Raw genomic sequence first — 12,162 nt, forward strand, 5'->3', positions numbered from 1 at the left:
TTCTGTAGCGCTTTTTACAAGATTGTGTCAAAGCAGATTAACAGATGAAGTTGTTAAAATTAAAACTGCTTCAGTTCACTCTTCACAGTTAAAGTTCAGTTTAATGTAAATGCCACTACTGGAACCAAAACACTGAAAAGCAAGTCCACCAATGTGCAGCTCCACTAGTACCAAGCCAAGCAAGCCAGTGACATCAGTAGAGGTGTAAAGTAAAGGTAAAAAAAAATCTTGATAGAAACCATTTCTCCTCTAGATCGATCTAGCCAAAGGTCTTGTGCAGAGCTCAGGGTTCCAACACTTCTTGAAAGTAAAAGTACTTGCATTTCAGACATATGGATTCAAGGCCTGAAAAGTCCTTAAAAACAAACACAGGTTCATGAAAGTCTTTGAATTAAATTTGTTTATGATATGGTTTCAACAATCGTACACAATTATTAAAAAAAACAGAAATTTATCAATTAAAAATCTTAAATTTAAATTGTGTACAATAACACTAATGAATAATGCACATTTGATCAGTATTTCAAAAATGGCATTTAAATATTACAAGTACTGAATTCAACAAATTTTATTAAAGTTTGTTGAACATGACTGTTTAAAAAATATCTGAGATTTGTAATGTAAATATTAAGTGTTATTTCTCAGATATGGGTTGCAGCTGGAAGGGCATCCGCTGCATAAAACATGCTAGATAAGTTGGTGGTTCATTCCGCTGTGACGACCCCAGATTAATAAAGGGACTAAGTAGAAAAAAAAAAATGAATGAATGAATATTAAGAGTTAAATACAGTAACCACTTTCATGGAGCTACATATGCTATGCTAACTGAATGGGGTATGAATTACAAAAGTGCTTGATTTAAAATGAATGGTGCTTTAAAAAGTCTTTGAACCTGCTGTTCATGAAAGTGTGGGAACCCTAAGAGCTGCAGTATAGGCGCTGGAGAACTGAGATCGATGGACGTCTGTTGCCCTTTCGAAAGTTGCACCTACAGTAGTCTGAGCACTAGTTTTTCCATTAACAGTGTGTATTCAGCTTCTCGTTAGCGCCAACTAATGCCCCAGTTCACACCACCATGCTTCATCTATGAACTTGAAGAGGGCCTGTTTGGATGCTTGGAACTGAGGCTCACTGGACAAAAGAATTGAGTTTTTTCTCTTCAAGCTCTTTAGCTTTTATTTACAATTCTTTTAGCAGGTTATCATACGGCTTCAATGTGGAGAGGCTTGAGTGTGGCCACTCCGCCAAACAGCTCAGATTGGTGGTGTATTGCAGTGATGTTTGCCATTTCTGTAAGTTTTTTCCATTTTACTTTTTTAAAATCAATTAGCGTCACCATCAGCTTCTTGGTCACCATTATAAATTAGTCTTTTTTTTCCTCCTCGAGGTATCTTTATTTCTATATGTGCAACATTTAAGGGTAACGCTTTATTTTGAAGGTCCATTTGGGTATTAGTAGACTGTCTCCTTAATATCTGTTGATACTGCTCCTGTATCTGTATCTTAAACTGACATTTAACTGACTATAAGACACTTTGCAAGTACATGTCAACTTACACTAACCCTAACACCTAACAGTCTACTTACAAACTAATGAGAATGTAACTTAAATTCAACGAACTGACTCAAAATAAACTGTGACCCATTTAAGTATTAACAATGCATTGTACAAGTATTTATGCTGCTATTTTTACTATGAACACTGTATTTATGCTTAAAACGACATAATAAAGAAGTGTTTTCATTGGTAAAGTCACATGGCACTTGAACACAGTTGGTAAAGTCACATGGCACTTTATTCTAATTAGCTGATTTTAACAATATTTATATGAAAGTGATACATTTGTTACATTATAAGTTTTGTATTGTCATACTTTAATACATTCTTGCTGAATAGAAGCAACTTTACTGACCTCAGTCTTTAGAACAGAAGCGTATGCAGTCATTGTACTTGGTCACCAGTCATTGTCCGTTAAAGTGCAGCGGAAGCAGTTTTTGATGTAAATGATACATTAGATGAAAGTAGCCTCCAGTTTCATGTAGAGTGGAGTAGATGGGTGTGAAAAGTGCTGATGTGACTGTATGTAAGTCCTGCATTTAATTCCATTAAGCTTTTATAACAAGGAATTTTAATGGCAGTAATGGAGTTTTATGAGTCTCCCAAACTTGCATATTGTTATATATTATACATGTAATCAGGGGCACAGCTAGCAGTTATGGCCCTATGAAGGAATGTTTGAAGGTTAACCTTAACCCCCTGCTAATACTTTAACCCTTATGTGCTGTTGGGGATGGTTTCGTCCACTCTTGGGGCTTAATTTGGCCCCTTTTTCTCTGTTTTTCATCAAATATAATGCGTATTGGTCTTATTTTGATACATTTTTGGAAAATGCTTCGAAAATATTTAAAAACTTAACACTCTGGTCAAATTTATTATCCGTTTGTTATGTTAGTGACTGTTTTGCCTCATTAACATAATGGCAGAAGTGCTTTTTTTATTGTAAAGCCATCCCAGGTAGCAAAGAATTCTGGCCCAGATTTGGCATAAAGCTGGCCCAGCAGGCATTCATCCGACACTGGCATACAGCATGTGGGCCAAACATAAGTGGCACACAAGACATAACCAGATGTCAAATGTAGTATTTGGTCCAGATGTCAAAATGTGGGCCACGTGTTTGGCCTTTCTTGAACCACATTTAAAATACATTTAAATTATATTTGAGGAAAGAAAATCTACCAATTAGGTTGCTTGGAGGAAAAACACGCACATAACGTGCCCTAAGCAACCTCCTTAAAGTTAGCCCCCCACCCAACTCTAAACGCTGGCACACTGCAAAAAATGCTTTTCTTGCTTAGATTTTTTGTCCTGTTTCTAGTCTAAATATCTAAAATTTCTTATATTAAGAAGCAATTTCTAGACAAGCAAAACATATAGTCTTGTTTTGAGAAATAATATGCCAATATTAAGTGAGCTTTTCCCTAAAACAAGCAAAATAATCTGCCAATGGGATAAGCAAATTAATCTTGTTTTTCTTTTGACGTAAGATCATTTTGCTTACCCCATTGGCAGATTATTTTGCTTGTTTTAGGTACTAAAGAGCGGTGTTGTCGCGCGCGTACTGAAGGGCGGGACCGAGGGTGTGTCGCGTCGCGGGGGCACTTTTGATCATTTTGGAAGGGCACTTTCTATCCAAGACTAAAAAGGGCATGTGCAGTGCACAGATTGAGCCCTATGTGTGCACGTGCCTGAGTGTAACACTAATGTAAGGTTTAACACTAGCAAAACAATGGGTCGCCAAAGTGTGTGGAACCTAAGAATCATTCTAACTGACCCCCCGCTTAGCATGTAATCAATGGAAAGTGGTAATAAAATCCCATAAAAATAAAAATGTGGTAATAAAGTTATGAGTAAACGGCATAAATTCAAAAGCTTTAGCTCCTTTTCATAAAGTTTTTCATATATCATGTAAGAACAGCCTGCAACAACTCATAATTAAAGCACCCAAGACTCTCCATTTGGCAGTGACAAAGCAGGAACTTGATTAGTTTCTTTGACATCTCTTTGCACGTCAGCTCTTTTCTTGCAAATGCAATTTCAGTATGAGACTTTGATCTATATTGTAACTAGTCAGCTGCTTTTGTTCTGATGAGACACATATTTGAACATGTTCAAAACATTATTACACTGAAGATGAAAAAAAAAAGAAGAAAATGCTGCATTGTTTTAGGTTTTCAACAGTTCAGTTGATAGACCAGGGCATTCATGTAAAATTCCAACAAAATTACACACTACTTTGCTTATATTAAACTTTCTATTGTACCTGCTATTCTGTTTGTATGATTGGTCACATTGTCTTATCATATGGCTTGTTTAAATGACATATTTTTAATTGTTTTTCACCCAAGGACAGTGGAGATTCCAGACAGGAGAGCGTGGGGAGCAGAGAGGGTAAGGATCTGTAAAGGACCTTGAGCCATGCAGGAATCAAACTTGTTTACACTGTAGTGCTATTTGTCAATGCACTAACCACAAGGCTATTGGTGCCGACATGATATGTTTTGTAAACGAACATACCATGTGTTTTTATTGTTGTTTGTTTTTGAAAATAGGCACATTTTACATGTCTCCTAAAGTTAAACAGTTGAGCTATTATTTATGAATCCATTCAGCCAATCACTGGGTCTGGTGAGAGCGCTTTTTAGCTTAGCTTAGCATAAATTAGATTAGACCATTAGCATCTCACTCAAAACATGTTTAAAAATGAGATTCGATAGTTTTAGTTTCGTCAGTCCTGGAACATGACGTGAGGGAAGAGGGAAGAGGGAAACTTTAAATAGAATTTGTTTTGGAGCGAGATGCTTATGGCCTGATAGGATTTAATGATTTATGATAAGCTAAGCTAAAATTGGAGATTGGGTGAATGGATTCAAAAATGGTAAACCTCAACTGTTTAACACTAGGGGACCTGGAGTGTTACTTTAAGTCCATAGGACAGCATTCAGTTTCTCATACATACAGGGTAGTTACTCAACAAAAACGAACATATTTGGAATAACCCAAACATTTTTGGTCTCTATTGATCACCATTGTGTTTTTTAAAAAAGACCATCAACTTTTGGTCACCAACATTTTTAAAATATCTTCTTTTGTGTGGGGCAGAGAAAGAAAACGTATACAAGTATGAAGCAACTTGAGAGTGAGTAAATGGTGAGTAAATATTCATTTTTGTGTGAACAGTGCTGTTCTTGTCAACATTTCATATATATTAAACAAGTTCTGGCTGTAAGTACAATTGTTATTATGTTTTGTAATGTTTTTACCATCTCATCAAGCACCCTTTGAAAACGTTGCACTGATTGGTCAGCCACATTTGTCATTAAAGAGTAAGTGAGTGGTGAATCACTAAATGACAAGGCTATGGTTTCTGTTTTGGTGTTACACACGCAGTAGGTGCCTTTTAATCATGCATACAGCAATAATGAAAGTGTTCCATGGTGTGAGTAATAATGTAAGTGTTTTGACTTTTGCATTAAGAGTTGTATGTTCCTTTAATTTGTAGTAGTTATTATTATTTCATTTGTAGTGGCTATTTTTTGCAACACTTACATATGCTCTTAAGCTGTTAAATGCTTGATACCAATTGGCTGATCAATATTTTAAAGTGTGCAATTCTTTTCACGGAACCACACAGTTACAATAGTTCCATAACAGCATTACAGTTTAATGTCACTATACACTAAATGATTTTATTTTATCGTCCCTACGATAGTCAAAAATCAAATTAAAACAAACAGAAGACTGGATGAGATGCGAAAGAAACTACACAGTAAAAAATAGAGGCTTCCACACAACTTCTTTATGCTGTACCAACATAAATCAATTAAGCTAATTTAATAATTTTTGCTTATTTAAGTTGATTAAACAAAACAATTAAGTTGTCCCCCCAAAAAATCCAAGCATTGTTGTTTCAACTCATTTTAAATCAGTAGTTTGAACAAGCAAGTCACTTTTCGAGTGAAGTACTACACACAGGAGCTGTTTGAGGGCAAAAACTTTACAAAAGTCCAAAAAAAAAAGTTATGCCAATATTCAACGATTAAATATATAGTAACAATGAACATGCACAATACTGATATTATTAAATCTTTTAGAGTGCCGTTTAAAAATATTCAGATTGTTGCACTGACTGTAGTGTTCATCACAGCAAGAAAGGCTTCAAGACTTAAAAGGCAATTTATATTCAAACATCTACATTTTCACATCTTAATCTGAGTGAAAATCTAAAATAGACAGACAAAGTAAGATTGAGAATAAAAATAAGAGCTATACATGCTTCCTTTGGCTTAAACCCTACTGTTTTAGACCCCCCCCCCCACCTCTCAAATTATATTTAACGGAGAGAAGATTTTTTTTAACACATTTCTTAACATAATAGTTTTAATAACTCATTTCTAATAACTGATTTATTTTATATTTGCCATGATGACAGTAAATAATATTTGACTAGATATTTTTCAAGACACTTCTATACAGCTTAAAATGACATTTAAAGGCTTAACTAGGTTAATTCGGTTAACTAGGCAGGTTAGGGTAATTAGGCAAGTTATTATATAATGATGTTTTTTTCTGCAGACCATTGAAAAAATATATAGCTTAAAGGAGCTAATAATTTTGACCTTAAAATGGCTTTAAAAAATAAAAAACTACTTTTATTCTAGCTGAAAAAAAACAACAACAAATAAGACTTTCTCCAGAAGAAAAAAAATATTATCAGACATTTTGTGAAATTTCCTTGCTCTGCTCAACATAATTTGGGAAATATAAAAAAAAGAGGGGGAGATAATAATTCTGTCTTCAACTGTATATATAAAGTTTCACACAAAAGAAAATGTGTACAAAAAGTATGGGGTCTGAATAATGCACTCAAAAACTCGAAAGTCGTAATCGTTATATTAAATGGAGACCATAACTAATCAAATTCAGTAGTATTTTTTAATAACATTATTAATGAATCTGTCTTTGTTTCACTGTTGATTTTAATCCATTAATGATACTTCATTTTAAAGCATTATCTATTATAATCTTTCTGGAATTTAATTTGTTTAAAACATTTGTTTTCTCTGAACAATTTGGTTATTATAGATGTTAAAGTAGCCTTCTTCACAGCTTAAGTCAATATCACAATAATACTGTGATCAAAGCTGAAAAGGTGACATCACTATAAGCCTACTTGACATACCAAATCTGAACTGTTTTTTTTTTAGGTGTGGTAACTAATATAAGCAGTGCCGTGTCTGAGAGCCACACATTCCCCTTAAAACATTATATTTATTCACAGTTGAGGAGCTTCATGATGAGCTTTCCTCATAACAGAAGTGGCATCAAAAATGAAAACTGTTTTAAGTGTATTTATTTCATTCTACTCTTCTTTTAAAAACATGTTTAAAAATCTTACCAGCCCCAAACTTTTGAGAGGGGTGAGCTTGGGAGGTGAACAGAAATTTTATGTGCCATTAAAGATTTCTAGTAAAAAGCAAAATAATTGAGGACTAAATAAAGAGCGTTCATACCGTAGATAAGACTGACATTTCTGGAAAAAAAAAATTATCATTTACGTAACATGTACTTTGGTTATCTTTTTTTTCTTTTCAGGACTGTGGGAGGTGGAACTTTGTCTTCCAGGCGACTGCAGTGGGACCATGTGAACTTTAGAGTTCTGGATTACGAGTTAATTGAAATTCCTCAAATTCCTTTGGGTTGAAGAGAAGGAGTCAAAGGGAATTGATTAATTCTGCTACTCAAAATAATACTGTATCGTTCTGACTGTTTGCATTCGAGGAACTGCTAAAAGAGTATGCAAACAGTGCCGTGCGAGAAAGGAGAGTTTATGCAAACCACGGCATCCTCCAACAATGGCATTTCTGGAGTTCTGCGGTGTGGAATATGCACCGAATTTACATTTTGCAGCCGATGCTTCCTCGTGTTGTAAACATTCTGTTGCTTCACATTCCCTCTTTGACGAAACCCCCAGAGGTCATAGTGCCAAGTCATGACATGTGGAGGATTGTTGGGGGTTTATTAGGATGGGTCATTGTGTTAAGAAACACTGAGTAAGTAAGTGTCGCTCACTGTTCAGCAGCTGTGGAAATAAACAGCTCCGCTATAGACCCTGGACGTACATGTGGGTGGAAAAAAGCCGTTATTGTTATATATATTTCACACATGCTCAGGTGCTAGTGCTACACTGCTAGTTAGTCAGATTTCCATACAGGGAACAACTAATTTTAAAATGTCTCCTACGGGTTTCCCACAATCTATTTTAGATGGTTTGTTCAAGAGAGTAACGTAATCAGGAGAACAAACTAAAGTAAATGAGAGTAAACAGAGTACCATGTTAACTATAATGATTGCTTCTGGCAAATTTGTGCCAATGACAATGTGCAAGTGGGTTTCAGAATCCTTTTGTCTTTATAATTTCAGTAGTGTTTGATATCAGTAATATGTTTTTTTTTTTTATTGTTACACTTATTCTACACTGTAAATATAATCAATTAGACTATATATGTTTTTTAGCTAATAGTAACTTATCAAACTGAGTTAATCATGTTCTAACTTAATTTGATTAGTTATGCAAGTCAGTTTAGCACAATGTAAGTTCAATGGACTTGTAAGGTTAATTTGATTCAGCTTAAAAATGTAGGGCAACCTGGATTTTTTTTTTTACAGTGAACAGATTTGAGGTAAAACTGCTTTTCCAGGTTGGTTATTAATATGACAGTATCAACACAAAATCAAAAACAAGTCACACTGATGGTTACTAGAATGTTTGTAACATAAATGTCCAGTTCGTTTTTGATTTTACATAATCTAAATAATGAAATTATCACTAAAAGCAAAAAAAGTTGTTCTAAAAGTGTGCATCTGTTTTTTAAATTATGCTTATATTTTCTGTCTACTTATGATACATTAACTAAATTATTACAACTGCCAATCAAAATGTTTACAATTTTATGCCAAGTAATTCATGTTCTTTAAGTCAATAAATTTAATGATATTTGAAATATGATTATTTAAACATTATTACAAATCAACAAGGCAAGGACTTTCCATTCCTGTGTTTATTCACAGAAGTGTCATGCTTCATTCATTTATTCATTTTCTTTTCGGCTTAGTCCCTTTATTAATCTGGGGTCACCTCAGCCAAATGAACCGCCAACTTATCTAGCACATGTTTTAAGCAGCGGGTGCCCTTCCAGCTGCAACCCATTACTAGGAAACACCCATGCACTCTGTGATTCCCAGAACTGACATGGTTTACAATATAATTTATACAATTATTTCTTTTAAGTATTCAAAGGATACAGTAAACAGTACACAACTTAGAGTAGTGGTTTTACCTTTTTTATGTTTTATTTTTACAATCAAGCATTTGAAATATGTTGGAGGTGGCAAGTTGGCTCTGTCCCCTCACAGCAAGAAGGTTGCTAGTTTGAGTGCCGGCTGGACCAGTTGGCATTTCTGTGTGAAGTTTGCACCTGGAAAGGCGTTTACTGCGTAAAAAATACACTGGAATAGTTGATGGTTTATTCCACTGTGGCAGCCCCTATTAAATAAAGGGACTAAGCCGAAAGAAAATGAATGATTGAGCCCCAGTAAGTCCCAGTCCCGATTTACAGGATTCAAATGTCCTTCTAATGACTGACTTTATCTGGTAAATAAATGGACATTTAGCTGCTCTTTAATCAGATATTTAAAAAGCAAAGCATAACTTAAACCAGACAAAGGCGCTTAAAGGGATGGTCATTTCAACCCATAGTGAACATTTGCAGTTTATTTACCCAGCCTCAAATATCAAAGACGTAGGTGACAATTTTCTTCAGTAAAACATTAAAAATACTTTTTTAATACTAGATTTTAAAGTTGGTAATTCGTAATGCCAGTCTACAGTTACCTTCACAGACAAAACAGGCAAATTAAAATTCATACTCGTGATTCTGGTGATGCATTGAGCTATAGAAGCAAAACAATTGGTTTGTGCTTGAAACTATACATTTCAAACATTATTACCTTTGATTCAAAGACTAAGTATGTACTTGACAGTTTGGAGCATGATATTCTTGTTTAATAATGATGTTTTGTTTTAGCAGAAACTGTTACACTTATGGGATTAAATTATTATCAGTTCATTCATGTGGAATAATGTAATAGATCATCAGCATGCTTCCTTAAACCAGCCAGTATTATTGTTACACCTGAAGTAACAAAAAAATCTAATCCTACACAAGTGGCCTTGAAATTTTTTGGGAAAAATTGGCGTTGGAATCACAAAGGTTGAGAAACACTGCTCAATACTAATGTAATGTAATGTAATGTAATGTATTGTAATAATGTAATATTATAAGTGTTGTTTGGTTGCTGATCATACTTATAACTAAACAGTCGCATTCAAATAGGGATTGTGAGAAACTTGTAGGAACATTTTTTAGCATGATTTAAATATGAAAATCTGAAGAGGATAATCATTTTTTATGCGAAAAATTATACAATCACAGTACATTATAAAGAAAATGGAAAGACAAAAAGAAAACATTTTTGGAAAAAGAAAACACAACAACAAAAACAAACAGAAGGGGTATATTAAATGAAGAGGATAACCATATTGCACATCTGTGTGGATGTGATGCGTCATTTATGCCGAATATCATTCAATTTTGGCTCATTTTAGAGGGGTTTTCCCACCTTTTTTGATGCTAACAAACAAGAATGACCACAATAATGACCATAAACTGATACTGACATAAAGGAATGACCAAAACAATGACCATAAAAACCAATATTAAATAGTTGTTTGATGCTGACATACAATAATAACCTCAAGAATGACCATAAACTAAGGAACTGGAACTACTTGATATGTTTTTGATACTAACATACAAGAATGAGCAAAATAATGAGCAGATACGTAGACTTGATACTTTTTTGATGCTGACATACAGGTAAAAAAAGAAAGAATGACCATAAACAAATACTGGATACTTTTTTCTGACATCGAATAAATAGCCTACCATAAACTTATACTATAAGGAGACACGTATGATTTTAAAAGATTGGTCAATGTGTGCAATTTATTACACAATTTTGCAAATCTTAAATAACAGAGTTAGATGAATAAATAATACATTACATTATCTCGGCAGCCAAACCATGAAGGCGGGAGTGTGAGCGCGCGCCCCCTCGCGCCCGCCGCGCGCACTGCCAGCACTGATTAGCCGTATCTTCCCCTCATCTTGCAGCACAGGCAGTCAGTCAGTGCCTGGTAGCGATTTGGACGAGGGCGTATGGACTTGAGGCAGCAGTGTATGCATTTCCCACAGACTGTGGTCGTACTTTTCTCCTGTCGGACGGATTACCACTGAGTTGACACATAGCCCAAAAGCCGCTTCGCATTTTTTCCGCTGCATTTCTCTAACTGAAGGCCTGTCACAGAGTAAAGTGGCTCGGTGTGCGTGTGTTTAGACAGCGGAGCGAGAGCAGCAGTGTGTCCCCGATGGCTGGCTGGAAGGACGGCTCAGTGCAGGAGAAATATCGCCTGGTGGTCGTCGGAGGTGGTGGCGTCGGAAAATCAGCGTTAACCATCCAGTTTATCCAGGTAAGCGTATACATGGCGGAATGTTATGTGGTTTTCGGCCCTTTAAAAAGATGTGAGGGTGTTGAGGAGAAATGGGTGGATCTTGCTCACAGAAATGGGGACCCCATGAGCGGAAAAGGGGGTTCAGGAATCCAAGCTAGGCCTGCGACACTTTAAACCTTCGCTTATATTTAGAAATAAAACAAATATGCGAACATAAACATCGAGAGCAATTCAAGAGTTAACGCATGTATCGAGAATTAAAACTCTGAAGCGAAAGTGCTGTGTGTAACATTAGTTCATAGGTATGGGAAACAATTTTGTAAACTGTTGCATATTACACTTGGAAACACAATTATTAAACAGCACACGGTTGGAATACTTGTATTGTTTTGTCGGAGTTTTAGAGGCAGAATAGTGACTGGGAATATATTTAAAGACTGCATGACAAAGTTATGCAACTGTACCTGAAACAATATTGACATAAGTTTCCCCGCTTTTTCTTTTGGAGAGTTGACTAAGCCCCTCAGAAATGTACCATGTTACTGCCAGGATACTATGGTAACTGCTGTTATAAGCTTCTTCGCTCAAATCTTTCTTTATGAAAGTGACATTTCTTGTATAACAAGTTGTTTCCACGTTACTTTAATTGTATTAAGTATTGTTTAATACTAGTTTTGTTATCCTCTAACTAAAATGTTTGTGACACAAATGTAAATTTCAAAAGATCAAATTCTCAGTCATCACCCACTACTATGCCAATAAGCACTTGTTTTCAAACTAGATCAGAATTGTATGTATTATAAAATAATGTGATGTAGAAAAATGTATTCTACTGAAAGTAAATAGGCATATACATAGATTTATATATTTATTAAATATGTTGTCTTTCTTGACAGAAGATAAAAGTGATGCTATACAGTACATATGAAAAGTTCAGATGCAAAAACCTCTAAATTCCATCTGAAAATTTCTTGTAAAGTGAGCAAATTTCTCAGCCTCCTATGTTTATGTTCAGTTATTTCACTTTAAA

The 12,162-nt window shown here is 35.0% G+C and overlaps 1 protein-coding gene and 1 long non-coding RNA gene across 2 annotated transcripts in view; both read left to right on the forward strand.

The window, feature by feature from the left end:
- Nucleotides 1-1,194: 1,194 nt before the first annotated feature.
- On the forward strand, nt 1,195-10,088 carry LOC141375372 (uncharacterized). The gene is made up of 5 exons (XR_015495731.1): nt 1,195-1,292; nt 3,907-3,949; nt 4,661-4,708; nt 7,154-8,994; nt 9,045-10,088. It is a non-coding gene; the product is annotated as an uncharacterized LOC141375372 (long non-coding RNA).
- Nucleotides 10,089-10,809: 721 nt separating this feature from the next.
- rras2 (RAS related 2) overlaps nt 10,810-12,162 on the forward strand; it is a 51,608-nt gene continuing 50,255 nt past the window's right edge. The window contains 1 exon segment of the mRNA NM_001017815.1: nt 10,810-11,150. Coding sequence (NP_001017815.1) covers nt 11,049-11,150 — 102 coding nt within the window. The 5' untranslated portion in view covers nt 10,810-11,048.

Source organism: Danio rerio, chromosome 7, assembly GCF_052040795.2.
Source record: "Danio rerio strain M-AB ecotype USA chromosome 7, GRCz13ab, whole genome shotgun sequence".
Classification (NCBI taxonomy): Eukaryota; Metazoa; Chordata; class Actinopteri; order Cypriniformes; family Danionidae; genus Danio; species Danio rerio.